We start from the raw sequence: 21,636 nt of genomic DNA, 5'->3' as shown, positions 1-21,636 counted from the left end.
TTTCTTTGGAAAACCCCCGCCTTTAGTACCTAGAATAGAAGATGAGAAAAAGGCAGACCTACATAACCTTGTCTTAAGTTTTTACAGGCCCTTCAAAGTGTACAGAGGGAGATTTAGTCCTGGGTTCGTGCTGCTCACTCAGCTCTGGGGGACAGATTTCCCCATTAGTTTCAGCCTGGAGACTCTGTGTGGATCTGGAAGTTCACTTTCAAAGGACTAGAACTGAAATAGAAAGGACCTTTCACTGTCTACCTGACTACGCCCACTGCAGTTAAAGTAGACGGCATCTCATCATAGATTCATTACTCCCACATGAAGGCAGCACGAGAGTGGACAGCTCAGGAAAACGGGCCCTAAAGACTAAGACTCAAGCATACATAAGTATAACCCTCTGTTTCTTCCTTTTTTTCTCTTTAGCCCAGGCATTTGAGCAGCCACAACCAGTACCACAAGGAGCATTAATAACTTTGCTAATGACAATATGCAAGTTCTTAAATAAGACCACCTCAGACATAGGACAAGATTGCCGATTGTGTCTAAACTCAAAACTCCCTTTCTATGTTGGGGTAGGAACTCTCCTAAATTTAACTGAGATTGGCAGGCTAGAACTTCAAGTCAATTCACTAGAAGAAGTAGTCCTTCAAAAAAGAAGAGGTTTAGATTTATTATTTTTAAAACAAGATGGATTATGTATGGCTCTAGGTGAAACCTGTTGCTTCTATGCCAATAACTCTGGAATAATTAGAGAAAGCTTACTACTAGTACAGAGAAATTTAAATGCCAGGGAAAAACAAATACTAGAATCAAACAACTGGTTTCATAGGATATTCAATTGGTCACCATGGCTAACAACTCTTCTATCTGCTGTAACTGGACCTTTAATCCTCCTCCTCCTGTTGTTTAATTTGGCCCATGTTTCCTCAATTTCTTGTTTGCATATATAAGGAAGAGAATTAATCCTATTTAACTTTTAGTATTACAAAATAGAGGGTGTGAACAAATCCGCATGAAGAATCAAGGATTTGATCTTCTGCTAAGGCTAGTGGGGAATGTGCTGGCAGGAAAATTACTGCTTGGCTATTGCCCATGGGAACATAACCTTCTAACAATAAGCTTTCTGCTTCTGTACACCCCACTTGCACAACCAACCTGTGGGTTGACAGTAAAAAGAAGCACAGTAGACTTTTGTGTTCAGACAGAATGAGGAATGGGGTTTAGGGCTTAAAAACACTGTACCTCTGCATTTCGGGGCTGTTTAACTTGGGGTCTGCGTACCCCTAGCAGACCCAGTTGGCTGAATAAAGAATGTGTTTCCTGTAACTCATTGATTTCTGGTGGTCTGTGTGTCTTTCAGGGACTGGCGGCTACAACACTTTCAGTCTGTGAGTGTCGTTTGATCTGAAGTGGGTTTCTTGTAGACAGCATATGCATGGGTCTTTTTTTCTTATTCATTTGGTTACCCTATGTCTTTTGATTACAGCATTTAATCTGTTTACATTTAAAGTGATTACTGATAGGTAGATTTTTACTGCCATTTTATTATTCATATCTCTTATTTTCTTTTTACAGAAGACCCTTAACATTTCTTGTAATGCTGACTTGTTGGTGATGAAGCTTTTTCCTTAAGCTTTTTCTTGTCTGGAAAGTTCTTTATCTCACCTTCCATTTTAATCAAAAGCTTTGCTGGGTAGGATATTCGTAGTTGTAGATTCTTGTTTTTCATAACTTTGACTATTTCTTGCCATTCCCTTCTGGCCTGCCAAGTTTCCATTGAAAAGTCAGCAGACAATCTTATGAGGGTACCTTTGTAAGTAACTAGCTTCCTTTCTCTTGCTGCTTTTAAGAGTCTCTCATAAAATTATGATGCTTATTGGTGTAGGTCTGTTTGAATTCCTGTTTGGGACTCTTTACGCTTCCTGAATTTGTATGTCTAATTCCTTTGCCATGTTAGGGAAGTTTTCTGTTATTATTTCTTCAAATAGATTCTCAATCCCTTGCTCTCTCTCTTCCTCTTCAGGTACGGCTATGATCTGGATGTTGTTACACTTCATGTTATCCCAGAGGTCTCTTACACTATCCTCATTTTTTTTAATTCTTTTTTCTTTTTGATATTCTGATTGGGTGTATTCTGCTACCTTGTATTCTAATTTACTGATTCGATCTTTTGCTTTGTCCAATCTACTGTTGAATCCTTCTAGTGTATTCTTCATTTCAGTTACTGTATTCCTCATTTCTGTCTGGTTCTTTTGTTATTATTTCTATGTCCTTTTTTATGCTTACTATCTTTGGTGAGGTTCTCATTGCGCTCATTCATTCTCCCCATAAGTTCATTGAGCATCCTTTTAACCATTATTTTCCACTCTGTCTCTTATAGATTGTTTGCCTCCATTTCATTTAGCTTATTTTTTGGAGTTTTCTCCTGTTGTTTTATTTATGGCATGTTTCTTTGTTTTCTCATTTTATTAGCCTCTCTGTGTTTGTTTCAATGTGTCAGGAATATTTGTTTCATCTTTCAGCCTTGGCCAGATGGCCTAATGTGGAAAGTGTCCTTTGTGGCCCAGTGGTGCACTCTCCTTGATCCCTTGTATGGGGGGCTCTGGAAGTGATCTTTGTATGGGTTGTGTGTGATCTTCTGTTGTTGCCCAGCCATTATCATTGTTAGTAGATCAGTTGGTGGGATTAACGCTCAGACTGTCTTATTGTGGGAATTGACTGCACCCACAGGGTAAGAGGTGCTGTGTGGGGGCTGACCCCACTGAGTGGGATTGGCCCTAGCAGGCTTGTGTACTTGTTGCAACCACCCTTTGTGTGCATCACTAATGGTACTAGTCAGGAATTGCACCGTTGTGGTCTGGTGCCAGCCCCCCAGATATGTTGGTTTTGTGGCCTCTTGGGAGGGGCTCCTCTACAGGCCAAGGTCAGCTGTTGCTTTTTTTTCCCACTAGTAAATCTTTCAGATATTTATTTTCACATTTATTACATCTCAACATCTAGAGGCAATAATTTCAGGGTATTTTTTTAAGTTTATTGGGGTAACTTTGGTTAATACAATTATATAATTTTGGGGTGTGCATTATAATTCGACATCTATATATCCTATTGTGTGATTACTCAGCCACTGCTTGTGATTGCTCAGGGCTACCCAGTGAGAACTACAAGTGATCCACAGATGGTTGTTTTCTATGCTGGATCTATAGGTAAGTGGAAGAGACAACACTGTAGGCAGCGGTCATTTATCCCCTGTCCTTGACCTAGGGCATTTTAGCAGAGGGACCAGAGGTCGTCAAGGCCTGATACTCCCTATCAGTTGTTTGTAAGTCTCTGAAACTGGATGAGCCTCTGGGAGATATGTGCTTTGGGTGACGCAGGGACCATGGGAGTGTCTTGGGTCTATTGAGTAAATTTTCCTCTGCCACTGCAGTGTAAGTTTACATGCCAGCACTGCCTCTGTGGCTCCCTGTACAAGTTTCCACTCATAGCAAAGTCAGCTGCTGCCCACCCTGGGATTAAATGTGCTACCCCAGGGCAGGGGCAGTTGCCTATCAACATGCAGCAGGCACTTTGTGTATTGATTGGGGAAGGAGCTCAGAGAGTCCAGGGCTGTCAGGCCAATACGGATCCCTGAAATCCCCTCAAGAGATATTGCAGCTCGTACAGGCAGCAGTGGTCCACAACTGTTTTCTTCAAAATGCGCTCAATGTGCTAGCCAAAGTCTGTAGCCTGCACTCACTGCACAAACCCAGAGCAAAGCAGGGCACAAGAGGCTGCTTGTCAATGGGCTTCAGGCACTTTGTGGCTTGGGTGAAGTGGGATCTCAGGGAGACAAGGTCAATCTGGCCAATACAGCCTCAGTTTTGCTGCAATTTCTGTGCCTGGGCATTCATGGTGTAGACACAGATCACTGTGAGATCAGCTACCATCTGGGGCGATCTCACACACAGACCGCTGTGTTCCCTGGACACAATCTTGCAACTCTTGCAGGCAGCAGAGGTCTGCCTGCAACTGATTTCCGAGTAGTGCTCGCCCTGTGCTAGTCAAAGTTTGTTGTTTGTGACCATTGGGAATTCAGGGGAGGGACTGGGCTGTGGCAGTTTACTGACAATGGGCTGCCTGGGGCAATTTGTGGGGCAGGGTCTCAGAGAGACAATGGCAGTCAGATAAATACAGACTTGCTGCAAGCTTGGTAACTGTTTGCAAGTTCCTGTAGAAGTCCCAGATCACAGCAAGACCAGCTGCTGCCTGAGACTGGCCCAGAGTTCTCTGATATCCATCCACCCAAGTTCGTGCTGGCAGCAGTGATCTGCCTGACCCTATCTCAGAAATGCAGATCACAGCGCTGGTCGCCCACTAGGAATGGAAATGTGACTCACAGCGCTGGCCACTGCTGTGATTGGAAACCAGCTCACAGCGCTGGTGCCCACTAGGAATGCTTGGCCCTGAATCAGGGCAGGGCTTGGCACCCATCTAGCAACAAATGCCCCGGGCAATCTACAAGTCGGGTGGGGCAGGTTGATTCCCTCTGACCAGCACTTCCTAATGGCTCTGTGAGAGGGGTCTGCACAGTCAAGCTGGCATGGTCTGTAGATTGTCTGGTAGGGGAGCCAGACTAAGGCACAATGGTGGCTGCCCTTCTAGCCCTCATTCTGGTGCCAGGTAATGCAGACTTTCTCCAAATGAATCCCACACAAGCCTCTGACCCACCACTGGTGTTCCGGGTGAGTGTCCACAGGTCAGAAAGCCTGTGTGCAGGTCTTTCCAAGGGGTGTCTAAGGATTCGGTCTCCTTCCATCTCACCCAGATGGCCAGAATCCCCTCTGGTTTCTATAGTCGGAGTTATTAGAATCTCTTCTTCCCTGGGGTGGGACTCTGGGCTGAGGAGTCCTCAGATGAGACCAGGACCCCCTTCTCTTTCAAGAGAGCCTTTGCAGCCTCACTCTCCCTCTCAGTGATTCTCCACCACCTGCGGATGAGGGTCCGCACTGATTTGAGACTTTGCCCTTCCTACCAGCTTCAGTGTAGCTCCTTCATATCACCAGTTGTAGGTGTTATGATCAGCTGGACTTCAGGTGATTCTCCAAGTTGATTATTTTATAATTTGGTTGTAATTTCAATGTGGATCTTGAAGGAGATGAACCCTACTTTTACCTAGTCTGCCATCTTCCGCTATTCTTTATTTAGATTTTTGATACATGTTTTTCCTTCTTCTTAAAGAAGTCCCTCCAACATTTCTTTGGTGGTGATGCACTCCTTTAGGTTTTTCTTGTCTGGGAAGCTCTTTATCTGTCCTTTATGTCTAAGTGATAGCTTTGCTGGGTAAAGTAATCTTGGTTGTAAGTCCTGGGTTTTCATCAAATTGAATATCTTGAGGCAAGCCCTCCAGCCTGCAAAGTTTCTTTTGAGAAATCAGCTGCCAGTCTTATGGTGCTCCCTTGTAGGTAACTAACTGTCTTTCTCTTGCTGCTTTTAATATTCTCTCTTTGTATTTAATCTTTGGCATTTTAATTATGATGTGTCTCGGTGTGGGCCTTTTTGGTTTCTTGGTTCTTGGGACTCTGAGTTTCCTGGGGTTTTATGTCTATTTTCTTCACCAGGTGAGGGAATTTTTTCATCATTATTTTTTTCAAATAGCTCTTCAACATCTTATTTTTTTTCCCTCAGTACCTTTATGACATGGATATTTTTACATTTAATATTGTCCCAGAGGCTCCTTAAATTATTATTAGAGTCTTGGTTTCTTTTTTCTTGCCATTCTGATTGAGTGTCCTTGGCTTTCCCATCCTTCATGTAGGTCATTTGATCTTCTTCTTTATTCACTTTGTTTATTCCATTTAATATACTTCTCATCTCAGATAATGTGTTCTTCATTTCTGACTGGTTCCCTTTTATAATTTACATTTCCATTTTTATGTTTTTCACCTCTTTGTTAAAGTTCTCACTGAATTCATCTACACTTCCCAGAAGTTCATTGAGTATCTTTGTAACCAGTGTTTTGAACTCTGCATGTTAGATTGCTTGACTCCATTATTTCTGGATCTCTGTTCTGTTCTCTCTTATGGTTTCTGCTTCTTTGTCTTCCCATTTTGGCTGCCTTTCCACGTCTGTTTCTAAGCAAAGATCCTAAGTCTCCTGGTCTTATTAGTGCAGCTTTGTGTGGTAGATGTCCAGTGGCACAGTCCTGAGAGGGGTTCGGCTAGAGGCCAAATTTAGCCCCAGCCTGTGCCCCTCCAGTAAGCAATCCGCAGATGCTGTACTTATAGTTACCTCAAGAAACCATACCGGAAACCAAGGCCAGCTGCCACCCTTGAGTCTTGGCATTGCTCAGCAAGGAGCACCGGACTCGTGGGTGGAGGATAAAACTGGATGTGGCTTGGGTGAGGCTGCAAGTTGTGGGAGGTGGAGTTTTAGGGAACCCTCTGGGCAGAGCAACCTCTGTTATCCAACTTAATGACATCTCAGCTATGGCGGCACTGAGTCTGCACACTGGAAAGTGGGTGGCTAAACAGAGGAGCAATGGATACCACTGGCACTTCTGTACAGAGCAAGTCTCACCTCTGTCCTTCAGTCCGACAGCTCAGTGTTCCCCTGTAAGTCCCTGGTGCCCGCTGGTGCTCAGAGTGAGCTATCGGCCAACATGAAAATCGGCTTATAGAAACTGCCCCTTTAAGAGGTGTGTCCACCGCCGCGGCCACTGCTATGGCCTCTGTCCCACTCAGACACTCTGGACCAGACTGCCTCACGTCCTCGCCTCGTCCTACATTCTGCCAATGCAGGGTGATTTCTTATTTCTCTCCCTAGTTGTAGGGCTTGTTCATCTAGATCCCAGGTGATTTTCCTTGCTGTTTGCTTCTTGTTTCTGTCACAACTTTGATTTGATCACCAAAGGGATGAATAGAGCCTCTACCATCTATGCCATTTTTTTCTCTCTAAGGGTGTGTCAATTTTATTGATCTTTTCAAATAACCAGCTCTTTGTTGTATTAATTTTTTCTATTGTCTTTTTCTTCTCGATTTATTTAATTCTGCTCTAATTTTGTTTATTTCTTTCCTTCTGCTGACTTGGGGCTTCATTTGTTCCTTTTTTCTTAGTGTTTTAAGATGTAATGTTAGGTCGTTTATTTGGGATTTTTCTTGTTTCTTGAGATGATAGGCCTGTAATCATAAGAACTTTCCTTTTATTACCATTTTTTTTCTGTATCCAAAATGTTTTAATATGTTGTATTGTTTCTTTGTATCTCTTGAGCTCTCCTTTTATTTTTTCTTTGACTAGTCATTCTTCGGTAGCATGTTAATCTCCGCATATTTGTGTTTTCTCCTGCTTTCTTTTTGCAGTTGATCTCCAGTTTCAAAGTATTGTAATCAGAGAATATGCTCAGTATGATTTCAATCTTCTTAAACTTGTTGAGGCTAGTTCTGTGTCCCAACATATTGACATTTACAGAGCCTTTTATCCCTAAACACCAGCTTATATATTTCTCTCTAGTGCACTAGAAATCTCAAGAAATATATAAGCTGGTGTTTAGGGATAAAAGGCTCTGTAAATGTCAAATATGTCCAATTGGTCTAATGTATCATTTAAGGTAGATATTTCCTCATTGATTTTCTGTTTGGATGATCTATTCAAAGATGCCAATGGGGTAATAAGGTCCCCTACTCGAATTGTGTTTTGTCAGTTTCTCCTCTTAGTTCTGTTGTTAGTTGCTTTATATATTTGGTGCTCCCCAATTGGGAGCATATATGTTGATAAGTGTATGTCTTATTAAGGTATGTCCCCTTTATCATTACACAATGTCCTTTGTCTCTCATTACCTTTTTTATCTCAAAGTCTATTTCATCATATATAAGTATGGCTATACCAGCTTTTCTCTGGATGCCATTTGCTTGGCGTATCATTTTCCACTCTTTCACTTTAAGTCTATATTTGTCCTTGCAGCTGAGATGTGTCTTCTGAAAGCAGCATATGGTTGAGGTTTGTTTTTGGATCCAATCTGCTATTCATGCCTTTTTAGGTGAATTCAATCCATTTATATTTAAAATGATTATTGATATATTAGGTTTTCCTATAGCCATTTTATCTTTTGTTTTCTGGTAGCTCAGGGTCTCTATTGTTTCTTTGCCCTGTGTTTCTGTCCATTATTTTAGTTTGATGATTTTTTAAATTTTTTCCCCTTCTGTTTCCTCTCTTTTTATGTTATGTGTCTCAGTTCTGGATTTTTTTTGTGTGGTTACCATTAAGTTTATGTAAAAGAAAGTTTCATATATACAGTAGTCCTTTGTCTTCTGCATGTGTCTTATCTTCATTCTTTTGCAGATTCAAACATTAATCCCTCCCCTTTTCTGTTTCTGTTACATTAAATTATTCCTATTAATACTGTGAGTTCATTTCTGAGTTACGGTAGTTATTATCTACTTCTCTTTTTAAATTTTTTCTGATATTTAACCATTATGTAATATTTAAGTTTATAATACCCTGTTCTTCATAAGGGTTGTAATTTCCTGTTTCTGTCCATTAGTTATTTTACTCATACTTTTATGTATTTTTTGTCCTTTTGTTTCAGATAGAATAACTTCCTTCAGTATTTCCTGTAATGCAGTAATGAAGGTTTTCTGTATGCCTGAAAAGGTTTTTATTTCTCCTTCATATCTAGCAAAGAAGGACTTTGCTAGATCAATTATTCTTGGCTTGTGGTTTCTCTCTTTCAATAGTTTGAATATTTGTTTCAACTTCCTCTTAGCTTGTAAAGTTCTGCTGAAAAATCTGATAATACTCTGATGGGTCTTTTTTTATAGGTTACCATTTTCTTTTCCATAGCTACCTTGAGAATTCTTTCTTTGTCATTAATTTTTGACAGTTTTCATATAATGTGTCTTAGAGAAGGCCTTTTCTGAATTGAGATAATTAAGTGTTCTGTTTGCTTCTTTGATTCAAAGATCCAGTTCTTTCAATAGATTCGGGAAATTCTCTTTGACAATTTGTTTGAATAGGCTCTCTGTTCCTATATCCCTCTTTTCTCCTTCTGGTATGCCCATTATTCTTATATTGCTTTTTCTGATGGTGTCAGAGAGTTCTTATACATTTTTTTCATTTTTTTCTCACTCTGAAGTCTCTCTTTTTCCATCATTATCATTTCCAGATTTTTGTCTGTGATGTCACTAATTCTTCCATCTGGTCAACTCTATTTCCTGTTTGCTATTTCATTCTTCACCCTTTTGTTGAGTTCTTCAGCTCCAGAAGTTCTGTTTGATTCTTTTTTAGAGTTTCTATCTCTTAGGTAAAATATTCCTGTCGTTCATTACTTTTGTTTCTGAATTCGTTGACCTGCCAATCAGAATTTTCTTGCATCTCATTGAATTTTTTCAAAACAGCAATCTTAAATTTTCTGTCATTTAAATCATATATTTCTATATTTTTAAGTTATTTTCTAGAGATTTTTTATTTTTGTTCTGAGCTGCCTTGTCATCTTGATTGTTCATGGTATTTGGTGGATTATTTCTCCACCTAGGCATTTATAGGAATGTACTCTTCACACACTCTGAAATGCAGATCTCTCAGACATGTTTATATGCTAGGCTGGATGTTTTCTGTTGGACTGTAGATGTTCAGTTTGTTGTAATTTCAAGGAGACCCCTCATGCTGCCATGCTTCTGATGTCACTCCTGGAATTAATATTTAGCTCATTAAATTTTGCATGTTCCTCTTTTCTAATGTCAGCATTTTCCTCTAAGTATTGTTTCAAATGACTCTTAGGTTTGACATGTATATTTTCATTAGTTTTTATCTCTAAGTAATTTCTGACCTATTATGATTTATTTTTTTAACCAATATTTTATGTAAATATGTTTCTTAATTTCTAACAATAAACTTTACTAGTTATTTTGTTTCTGATTTAGAACTTAGTCGCATTATGATATATGCAACAGTAAGTCTATGACTTTATTCCATAGAAATTTGCTGAGATTAACCTGTATATGTTCAATTATAACTGTCATGTGTGTGTAGGAAAATAATGTATATTCTGTCATTGTTGAGTGGCATTTTCTACATATCTATATCAATCTATATCTAGCTACATATATATGTATATATGTCAGGTTTCTTAAATGTGATAATCAAACCCTCTTTACCTTTACTTATTTTTAAAATACATTTTTATCTGCTTATTCTATCAATTACTGAAAGAAGTATTTAAAAATCTACTATGATTTTAAATTTGCCTTAGTCTGTATAATTTTGCCAATGTATTTTTAGGTCTTTATATAAATTTAAAATTATTATGGTTTCTGTTGGATTTTACTTTTTACCTTTATGAAATGACTCTCTTTGGCAATTTTGCTGCTTAAAACATACTTCCTCTTTTGTTAATATGGCTATACCAATGTTCTCTTGGTAAAAATTCACTTGATATCTATTTTATATATATGTTACATATGTATAAGTGTATAAACAGACACATTTTTCAGGCCTCAGGCACATCAAATTGAATAGTTGTTTTAGTTGGTTCTTGTTTATGGTGCTTTGGCTGTTTAGTCATTTTGTACTATGAGTTGCTTGGTGCTTACAAATTTTACCTGCAGAAATGATCTTTAGCCAGATTAAAGGTGAGGTCCTCCAGAGAGGATTTTCATTTGCTTCTTCCAGGTTTATGGGAACTACTGGTCTAGGGTCACTCTAAATTAAATGTGCAACACGAGGTTTCTCCTATTCTCCCAGGTTGTGTGAATTCAGGCTGAATATATGCATGAAGTTCTGATTCTGTTTTGTTGTTTTCTTTCTTCTACTTAGCACTAAAATTTGAGCTAAAAGGTATAGTTTTTTCTTGTACCCTGGAGCAGAGGGTGAGATTGGAGAAGTAAGGTGTTGAGGAGTAATACTAGTTTGTTTATAAATTCATTCTTAAATTGATGACTTAATTCACTGGGATCCCAACTTTGGGGGGAAGATCTACTAGACTTTTACAATTCAGGCAGGCTCTGTTCTGTGTCTCTGGAGCCATTTGAGGCCATGAGTGCAAGTCTGAATCCCCACCTCCACTTCACTTTGTTTGGGAAATAGCTGGCAACAGTGTTCCCCCAAAACCCCTATAGAATTTCTTGTCTTCGCTTAGTCTCTGGTTTGAACTTTCCTTACTTTCTTGATAGCTCCTTAACTCTTTTAAGATTTTTGTCAGGTTTTGTTGTTTTTAGCAAGAGGATCCATTCAAGCATTTAGCCCACTCCCTAACCGGAAACAGAATCTAAATTTAGTAGATGGCACCTCACACTCTGTTAGGCTGCTTATTTATGCTTTTCCCCCCTCTCAAATAATTATACATCTCAATACATTACCATCAAAAACATTTGTTTTCTAAAACTAAATTTCATGAGAAGAAAGTAGGAGGGTAACAGGCTTTAGTTGATAAGTATGTGGTAACCCTACGAGTAATGTTCCTATCTCAGGCCAGTCTTTAAAGAGGATCCCACAAACCACTTACATCTGTCAACTCGAAACTGCCCAGGAAAACTACATTTTTCTATTTTTAGCTTTTATTTGTCTTCTGTTTGTATTTCTGTTCTGGTAGTGTCCCTCCAAAACTAAAATTATACAAATAAGCTGTGATAGATTTTATGGTTGCCCCATCCCCCAAAGATATTTTCCCCCAGAACCTCTAAATGTAACCTAATATGGGAATAGAGTCTTTGCAGATATATTAAGTTAAGGATTTTAAGATGAAATCATTCTGGATTATCTGGGTGGGTTCTAAGTCAAAAGGTACCTCTCTTTATAAAAAGAAAAGAAAGCAGGCAGGAGAGGAGAAACACAGAGAAGAAGGTGATGTTAAGATGGAGGCAGAGACTGAAGTGATAAACCTCAAGCCAGGGAACACCAGGATTGCCCGCACCGCAGCTAGGAGAAAGGCACAGACAGATTCATCTTCAGAGGCCCCAGGAGGAACCAACCCTGCTGACACCTCGATTTGGGCTTCTGCCCTCTACAGTTGTGGGAGGATACATTTCTGTTATTTTAAGCCACCCGGTTGCGAAAACTTGTTATGCTAATCCCAGGAAACTAATAACAAGTTATGACATCTGGGTGTAAAATCTTAACACAATACCTGACCTTTTGAACAGGATATCCACATTTCTTGCAAGTGCCACTCATTACATTTTAGTTTATATCATATATTATTTGAGTTTAGCTCTGTAAGGATATATAAATTGGTTTTCCCCCCTCACGATTTTACTTTTAATTTCTGATCCAGGAAATTATATTTATACTAATACAATATTTACCCATTTTCAACTAAAAATCTTGCCTCTCCATGGTTATGCAACAAATGAAGTTCTAGGTAGCTTGGAATCTAGAAATGGAACAGGCCTCACAAGGAAAGAAGATATTATATCCATTGCCACAGTCTCCATAGCATTAGTAAGAAGGGGTGAAGAAGTTCTCAGGCCTGATAAGCACTTCTCTTATTCAGATGCCAGGTGGTTCCTTGCCCTGTGCATCAGATCAGAGCGTCACTCTATAGGCAGCAGCACTCTGTTGTCGCTTTCTTTTAAGTCTGTGTTGAACTCTGGTTCCCAATACACACGAGAGTGGAGTCGGTCCTGGGAGGGCCACAGAAACTTGGAAAGGGTGTGTGTAACTGGTGCAGGTGCATAACTGGTTCAATGTGATTGCAACATTCTGCATCACAGAAGCCAACTGCCACAACAGAAGTGTGTATTCATTCTCATCCAAGCGCGTTTCAGTCTCTATGCATCACTGGAAGAGGTCACTGCTGTTTTATTAGGGGGAGAACTGAATAAGGTAATGTGCTTTTTTGACTTTGGCCTGTTTAGAAAGTAGTAATACGAATCTTTTTAGCCTTCAATATTGACTTTTTCTAGCAACAAGTTAAAATTTCAAAGTTTGGCTCAAAATTCATGATTACTGATTACACTGATATTAATATAGTCAAATCCTGCTCTTTTGCTTAATTTATGCATGGCATGCCTTTGTCTCTCTGTTTACTTTTAATCTACCTGTAGTATATCTGAAATGAATTTCTTATAGACAGCATATTGTTGGGTCATATTTTTTGGTCCCCTTTGTCAATTTCCATTTTTTAATTCGTATATTTAGATGACTTATATTGAAGGTAATTGTTGATATGTTAAAGCTTATATCTGCCATTCTTTTGGTTTTTTTGTTTGTTTCCTCTTTTTCTTGTTTCTCAGTTTCTCTTTGTGTACCTTCTTGTAGATTACTTTAATATGTTTTAAGATTCCATCTTGGCTGGAACTGGAAGCTGCTGAGTACATTTTTAAAAATATAATATATGTAACATAAAATTTACCATCTTAATCATTTTAAATATATAGTCAGTGGCGTGAAGTAAATTTACAAAATTCTGTAGCCTTCACCACTATCATTTCCAGAGCATTTTCATCATGCCAAACAGAAACTATGTAGTAGCCATTTAGTAACAACTCCCCATTACACCTTCCCTCCAGCATCTGATAATTCTATTCTACATTCTGCCTCAATTTGCCTATTCTAAGTATCTCATTTAAGTGGAATTGAACAATATGTGTCCTTTTGTGTCTGGCTTATTTCACTTAGCATAATGTTTACAGTTACCTTCATGTTGTAGTATGAATCAGAATTTCATTCCTTTTTATGGCTTAATAATATTCATATCTATTAGTGTGATATATGAATATCACAATTCATATATATGTATGTATGTATATATATATCATAATTTATATAATCTCACATTTTTGTTAATCCATTCTGTTGATGGACACTTGGGTTATTTCTACCTTTTGACAATTATGAATACTGCTGCTGTGAACATTAATATACAAGTATCTGTTTGAGTCTCTGATTTAAATTCTTTTGTATATATACCTAGTAGTAGAATTACTGGATCATCTTGCGTGATTTTTTAAAACATAAAAAGTTTCTCAGGAGACCGCTTTTCCCAGAACTCAGAATAGACAGGTGGGAACAATGTTATATAATGACACAAAACAGAACATCATGTCAAGGAGTTACTTTAAGTTGCTACTTTGATCACCTCTGAAGCCTTTCAGCAGTGTGGGTGGTGAGAAGAAATTATCGGGGTTAGTACACCTACAGGCTTTTCTTTACGCAGGATATGCTATTTTGTAAATCAGAATCAGAGTTTGGAGCAAGCTAACAGTTTCCAGAAAAGCTTCAAACCAGTTTGAATAAAGCTTTGAAGTCCATGAAATTGGTATTTTTGGAATCAAGAATCAGAAATAATTCAGTTTTGTTTCTATCACCATATTTACCACTAACTGGACACATAACCTTAGGAAAGTGACTTAATCTCTTGTACAGCATGCTGGGGGTGGGGAGGGCAGAAGAACAGTGTGGTTGGCTGGACTGGATAATATAAGGTCCCTCCCTTTTAGCTCTAAGCATCTATGATTTTAAAAGTCTTCTAGAGTTCTTTTTTTCTCTAGGTCAAAATGATTGTATAAAGGTATAATTCCTAGGTCCAGGCCGTGTTGATTTATGGGGTGAGCTACTTTCAAATGCTTCATTCCATGGATTGTGCCAATCCTGCCACACCTTTACTTAGCTAATAATATGCAACATAAATTTATCTAATATAACAAATATTTATTCTGAGTATAAACCATACTTCTGGCCAGAATTTTTGGATATTGTTACACCTTAGATCCTGCTGTATTTTATATTTAAAACTTCAGAATAATAATAGTTTTTCTAAAACACATTGGGCTCTTATTAGCTGTTTTCTGAAGCTATACTTCCCTTTACAAACATCCAGCTCTTTCTATAAAATTCCCTCCAGTTTTGACTGTATTTCCACTAGAAATTATAGTTAGATAGATTTGGAAGAGGTCTGACCTTCATTTACCTATGACAACTGGCTCAAGTGTCCCTTTTAGCTGTCTTTATATCAATCATTATATTCATTCATTTATGTATTTAAAAATATACAGAATGCTAGGTGTTGGGGACAGAGTCACAAACAAGATGGGCACAGCCCCTGCTTTCATTTAGCTTAATGTCTAGGAATGAAGACAGACACTGAATAACTAATAACAGATATAGTGGATGTTAAGAAGGAAAATGCTAAGTTCCTCATGCTATAGGATCTTATATTAGGGGTTAACCAAATCCTTAGGTATTAGAGATTTCTAGATGAAGTGGCATTTAAGTTGAAATATGAGTAGTGAGTAGGAGGAATTAGCCAGCCAAAGATGGAGAGGGAGAACTTTCAAGCAGAGACAATCACTCAAATGAGAAAGTCCATGAACATTAGAAAAGCTATAAGAAGGTCACACTGGCCAAAGTAGAGAGAGGCATGGGGAGTATGGTGGGAGATAAGGCTGGAGAGGTAGGCACAAGCCTGACCAGGATGCACGTTACAGGCCATGCTAAAGATTTTGGACTTTATCCTCAAGGAAGTTTGAAACCACTGAGAGTCTCTTCTGAACTCCTTTAAATGCAATCAGGAATGACTAAAAACAAACTCTCTCCTTCTTGACTTTCTCCTTGGTCCAGAAGGGAAGATGAACAACTCGACAGCTGTCCACAGGAGAAGGATCAATGCTCACTCCTTCTGAGTCCCCTTCTTGTCAGATAGGACACAGCCATTTGCACAGGCCATGAGCAAAATAACAAAGAGCTGATCTCTAATGTTCTCTATCCAGTTGCTCCTAAATCTTGTACAAATATGGCAATCAAACTAATTCAATGAAACAATTACATTAGAATTTTCCTTCTTACTGGCAAAGGATGTAATTAATATCGATTAGGAAATGTCATCCATATTTATTTATTTTTCTGAAATTTCAAAATACTTTAAAAATATTTGATACTTACATGAGATTCTGTGAATGAGAAATCGAGAAAGGTGTTTGTAGGGAGGGAAATTAGAAGCAAGAACCAAAGGACATGAGTTTTATATAAGCAAACTAGTTCATACCTCTAAGAAAGGAGTATGTTAAGGACCTCTTTGTTGAACCAATATTTATTACACATTTATTGTTTGCCTCTAGACCAGACTTTTTGTCAGATATGAGTAATAAAAAAAAGATAGTTTGGTGCCTGTTTTCTGGAGTTTGTAGTCGGCATGGTCATAGAATGAATTTGAGTTTCACTATTGCACTTTAGAGAGCTCTCTAGGTTCTAGAAAATAGAGCACATACATAAAGATCCACTTATAAAAAGGAAGAAATCATGATTTTCTTAATCAGTACAGTACCGTATAAATCCCAGTGCAGACTTTTTTGATAAAAACTGGACTATGGAACATGATACGGGCAGAGGCTTATGTGGAGCCCTAAGTCTCCCATCCTGGATTTCTGTTTGGAGTCTTGTATGTTTCAGTGTGTCTGCAGAGCTATGACTGGGCTTGCAGAGGAGTTTCCGAGTTCAACAAGTAGCCTAGAAAGAACCCCAGTCCTGTCCCCCTTATTGCCCCCACTCCTCTGTGGCCTACTCATGGACTTTACCCTTTGGATGCATGTCTGGACATTCAGATTAGTCTCCCTCCTTCACATGCCATGGAAACACGGGAAAAGTGGAATGGGGATTTTCCCTACATTGACTCGAGAGCTAGAGGTTCCGGCCCTGTAAGAGGCCAGATGGGTTCTGATTCTTGGGTTCTTTGAGCTAGTCCTGGATCCTCCAGGAAATCCCTCTTTTCACTTCAGTAGGTTTTAATCTCTGGAGACAAATACAATCTCTATTAGAGACACACACAGTCTCTGCAATAAGAGCAGTGGAGCAAGGAAGCCTGGAAAGCAGGAGCATTTAAGGCCAGGCAGAAGAGGAGAAAAACAAGATAAGAACAGTGATAGAGACCCAGGAGGGTATGCACTTTACCTGCCAATTTCTAGAGAGAAGAACATTTTAAGAAGGTGGTAGGTGGCAACACTGAGTGTAATAATGAAGCTAATAAGGTATGGACTGCCAATGCTCATGGCCCTTTTCGGGTGCAGGCTACCTACCAATGGCTTCTGTTCCAGGAGATCGGTGGAAGAAGCCAGGTGGCCGCAGGGGAGGAATAAAGTTAGGAGGTGGAGAGAAGGCATGAGAGTAATAAGGAACTTTGCAACTGGAAAGAAAAAAGGAGAGTGGTTGCTAGAAGAGGTCATCATCTCTGGGAGGTTTTTGTGAGGACAATGTTCAGAGAACTAGAGAAAAGTGGTAGGTATTGTGTGGGTAAGAGTAGGAGCAGAAAACTTGTCTACTAGGAAGACTGGAGGGTTCCTCTGAGAGATGAAGCTTGTTTTCCAGGGATTTTTGCCAGAGTTTGAGGCAGAGAGGATTAGGATACCATGGAACCAGTTTTCTGAGTGCATGGTTGAAAAGTGTGTATACTGAATCCTTGTAAGTCTGAAAAGGGTTGCATTTTACAGCCATATTTGAATCTTAGTTAGTCTATAGTAGCTGTCCCCAACCTTTTTGGCACCAGGGACTGGTGCTTCTGTAAGAATCTAATACCTGATGATCTGAGGTGGAGCTGAAGCGGTGATGCTAGCGTTGAAGAATGGCTGCAAATACAGATGAGGCTTTGCTCACTCAGCTGCCACTCACCTCCTGCTGTGTGGCCCAGTTCCTAACAGGCCAGGGACTAGTGCTAGTCCATGGCCCAGGGATTGAGGACCCCTGGTCTATGGAATTCTCCCTCAGAATTGTGTGACCATCACTTTTTTGTCCCCTGACATTTAGCTGGCAAAATAGAGGGGAGATGTCAGCAGGTTTCTTTTACCTGGTGGGCACCTGATTTGGGAAGTCTTTTCGTGGAGGCTGGAGGGTGGGTGGAAAGTAGTTTGGAAGCTTGTAGGATTTCTTGTAGGATGTTTTGGGTGATTTATAATCTCATAAGATTATCTATAATATGTCTTTTTTCAATATTCCTGCCCAACAATCACTAACTAGGTCCTCTAAATTTGAAATCAAGTTTTCCTTCAGCTGATAAAAATTTTTCATTTTTCTTATTTCTTCTTCTTTTGTTCTCTTTTCTCCTGAAATTCCTACTATACAGATATTAGTTATATATTTTTCTTTGTTTTCTTTTTTTAATAATCTCTCTCTCTCTCTCTCTCTCTCTCTCTGTCTGTCTGTCTGTCTGTCTGTCTCTTTCTCTCCCCCTACCACCTCCCACCTCTGTTCTTTGAAAGATTCCTTAAATTGATTTCCTAGTTCACAGATTCCAGATTTTGGTTAGGGTTTACATGCTTCTTAAATCCTCTGCTGATTTTATTTTTTTTTTACACTCATGGTTTATTTTTTTTAAAAAAACCTTTTTGTTTTCTCAATGCCCCTTTCTCATAGCTATTGTTTCATCTATGCAAAATCTTCCTGAAGGTCACCCTGTCCTTTGAGGTATAAATAAAATATCTAACTTACAATTCTATACCCAATTAGAAATTTAATGTTTTCCCTAAGGGTGTGTGTGTGTGTGTGTGTGTGTGTGTGTGTGTGTGTGTGTGTAATTCTGAGGGGTTTTATGTTTGTGATCCCCTCTAGGTCCAATTTTCTCTGATCAGTGCACTCTTGATCTCATTCCTTCTTACAGCCCATCCTGCCGGGACACAGAACACCTCTTTCCCTTGTGTTTCCCAAATGCCATTCACCTTACGTGGTGCCCTCTTTGCTGAAGGTGTAAAAAGGAGTGATCTCGCAGCCCTTCAGAGAGTCCCTACTCCCCACAACCAGGAACTTCTCACCACCCTCCTTCTTAGCAGAGTCTTTCCTGTCATAGGCCTGCCTCTCTTCCTTTATCCAAAGTTGTCACTAAACCTGTTCTTTCCTTAAGAGATTGCCGTGGATTGAATTCAGGCTCCTGCTATTATACCTCAATACCACTAATGAAAAAAATTTTAAGTCCCCTATTTCCTTTAATAAATCCATCTTGGGGAGACAGATTTTTGCTCTGATTGCTCAATTTGTTATTATTTCTGATAGCGAATTTTCCTTATGTGTCAAGTGATTCTTCCACCTGCCTGGATTTCTCTTATTATTTCTATGCAGGTCCAGATTCCTCTTGGCAGTTGATGTGGGTTCCTTTAGCAATTGTGCATGTCAGGGTTCAGTTTCTTGCAGTGGTTTCCTGCTTCCTTTCTTTAAGAAAGGCTTATATAGAATTTGTTAACTTTGTAATATCTATGCAAAACTTACCACTCCTAGCAATAAAATATGAACTCTAGGGAGTGCTATTCTGTTTTCAACTAACTGTAGTTCTTATCTCAGACATTTGTTTCACCCTCAGCCAGTAGTAAATAATGGACTTTTTACTGTCTGTTCTCCTTTTTTACCTGATTTAGATTCACTTTGGGGCTGCATCTGGTCCTTATATCATACCTTTAGGTTCAAGTTTATTTGAGATGTCCATATGCTTATATTAGGGCCGATATACCAATCAGAAAAGTTCGTAGTTGCTTAGTGTGCAACTAGCATTGTCCAGTTGACTATAAACACTGCAAAAAATGTCTGGTGCAAAAAGCTATGATATTGCAACAGGTTCTCTTTTGCATTGGCTGATGGAAGTAGAAAGTGGTATAGTTCCTTTGGGAAATTTGTGGACAGTACTTACCGAAGTTTAATGTTCATATACAATTTGACCCAGAAATGCCACTTGTGGGTATATTTGCAACAGAAATGAGTGCTTGTGTCTACCAAAAGTTATGCACAAGAATGTTTATAGCATATTTAATCATAGGAGCCAAAACAAGAAACAATCCAAATATCTAACAATAGTAAGATAAATAAAATGTAATGTATTTGCACAATGGAATACTATGCAGCAACAAAAAGGAACACCACACTTTTATGTATAACAATATAAATAAATACCACAGTCAAAATGATGGGAGAAAGGGACCATATATATAACTGTATGACCCCATTTATATGAAATCCAAGAGGAAGGATAACTAATCTATGGTGATAGATGTCAGAAGACTGGTTACTGTTCGACTGGGAAAATATTTGCTGCAGTACTAGAAGTGTTCTAGACCCTGATGTTGGAGGTAGTTACATGGGTATAAAAAAGTCATAAAACTGTATATCAAAGGTTAGTGCAACTTACTCTAAGTTATACCTCAATGTAAAAAATATCACGTGATATCTTCTAGAACTAGGGAAGGAAGAGTTTGAGAGACCTTAATTTAGGAAGGAAAAGAATATGTGCAGGGCCAGGTAGTACCTAGAATTGTCTTATCTAGAAGTCATTTATCCTCTCAATGAATGTTTTTTCAACTCAGACAGGTCTGGTTAAAAAGATTCTTCTGCTACTTCACCTGGGATCTACTACGAGTAAGCACTGTGGTGAATACAAGACCTAAATCACATTCCTGGGAGTCTAGAAGCTTACAATCTAATCGACAAGCCTAACATAAATTAAAACATTTAGAAACCTTAATATTACTATCTTTTTTCTAAAGTGCAAATTGTCAGGTGTAGAATTCTCTAGAAATTCAAGAGAAAGAAAAATCAGTAAGAAATGGAGTAATTGACTTTAATGATGGAAGAAGGACTTGAGGTGAGTTTTTAAAACTTGATGGGCAGACAAAATGTCAGCGAGTCCTTCACTTTATTGTACTTGTTTAAAGGACCATGGAAGGCCTGCCTTCTAGAGCGGAAATAGTGACCAGACAAGAGATAGGCTATTTGTAAAGTAGGGAGAAATAAACCAAGAAGAGGATTACAGACATCTCAGGAGATTCAGACTTGGACCCTGAACTGACACTGGTCTGGAATCCAGGGGCTGGGAAAACAAAAATACAGAGGAGTGTAGGAATTGGGAATGAACTGAGGCAGGAGCTAAACTCAACATCCCACTGGGAACTATTCCACAAGATTCTTTCCTTGCTAATAAAGCAATTTTTCTTATTGAATTAAAGAAAACAAAGTATGTGAAAAGCTGACTCAGTTTCGAAAGGCTATGAAAGATGGGTGTGGCATTAATTCCTCCTTCATGGTTTCTTCTCTTTTGTTCCACTCATTAGTCTACAAAACACACACATACATACACACACACGTACACACTGGAACTGGCAGGAAAATAGCAGTTTATCTAAGGTTACTCAGCTCTAATGGGTGGAGCTGGGAGGGAAACAGAAAGTTTAAAGGTTGGCTGATAGATGATGACAACTGAAGTCTATAGCAGCTGGCCAAGTGTCCGTGCTACCAGAAGCCCAACTCGCCTGCTCTGCTCTCAAATTGCTTTTGGAAAGGTTCTCTGACTTCAAAGAAATCAAATCGAATATTTTACCAAACAAATTGAAATTCCCAGCCCTCAGTCATTCTAGAAGTTCTAAATATCATTAAAAGAAGATTTCAATCTCTCTCTGTTTCTCTTTTCTCTAAGGAGCTGTTTTTGTGCTATTTGGCTTCTTTCTGCCTGGAATGGAGGAAAGGTATGATTAAAAATTTTTTTCTAATGAATTTATGATTTATATTTTTGGCAGATTGTTTTCACTTTGGGTGAAAAGGTTTAAGAACTGAGTACTCTTGGTGACAGATGGGCAGAGTTCATGATGTTACATGGAGATAAAGTTTGCTGCCCCACACCCTGCTTGCCCTGTGTATTCTATCTGCTGGAGCCCACTCTCTCTAGCCCCTGTCCATGGGTCACCCAACTGCATTACCAGCAACATCTCTTTT

The 21,636-nt window shown here is 38.9% G+C and overlaps 1 protein-coding gene across 1 annotated transcript in view; it reads left to right on the top strand.

Annotated features, from left to right (window-relative positions):
• The window catches only part of LOC107508867 (cytidine monophosphate-N-acetylneuraminic acid hydroxylase), a 116,644-nt gene that overhangs the window by 36,410 nt on the left and 58,598 nt on the right, over positions 1–21,636 (top strand). Inside the window, exon 2 of the mRNA XM_016140888.2 lies at positions 21,341–21,389. Within this exon, the coding sequence (XP_015996374.1) occupies positions 21,341–21,389 (49 nt within the window). The remainder of the gene's footprint in view (positions 1–21,340; positions 21,390–21,636) is intronic.

Source organism: Rousettus aegyptiacus, unplaced genomic scaffold, assembly GCF_014176215.1.
Source record: "Rousettus aegyptiacus isolate mRouAeg1 unplaced genomic scaffold, mRouAeg1.p scaffold_m13_p_17, whole genome shotgun sequence".
Lineage (NCBI taxonomy): Eukaryota > Metazoa > Chordata > Mammalia > Chiroptera > Pteropodidae > Rousettus > Rousettus aegyptiacus.
This window is presented reverse-complemented; position numbering and strand designations above follow the sequence as displayed.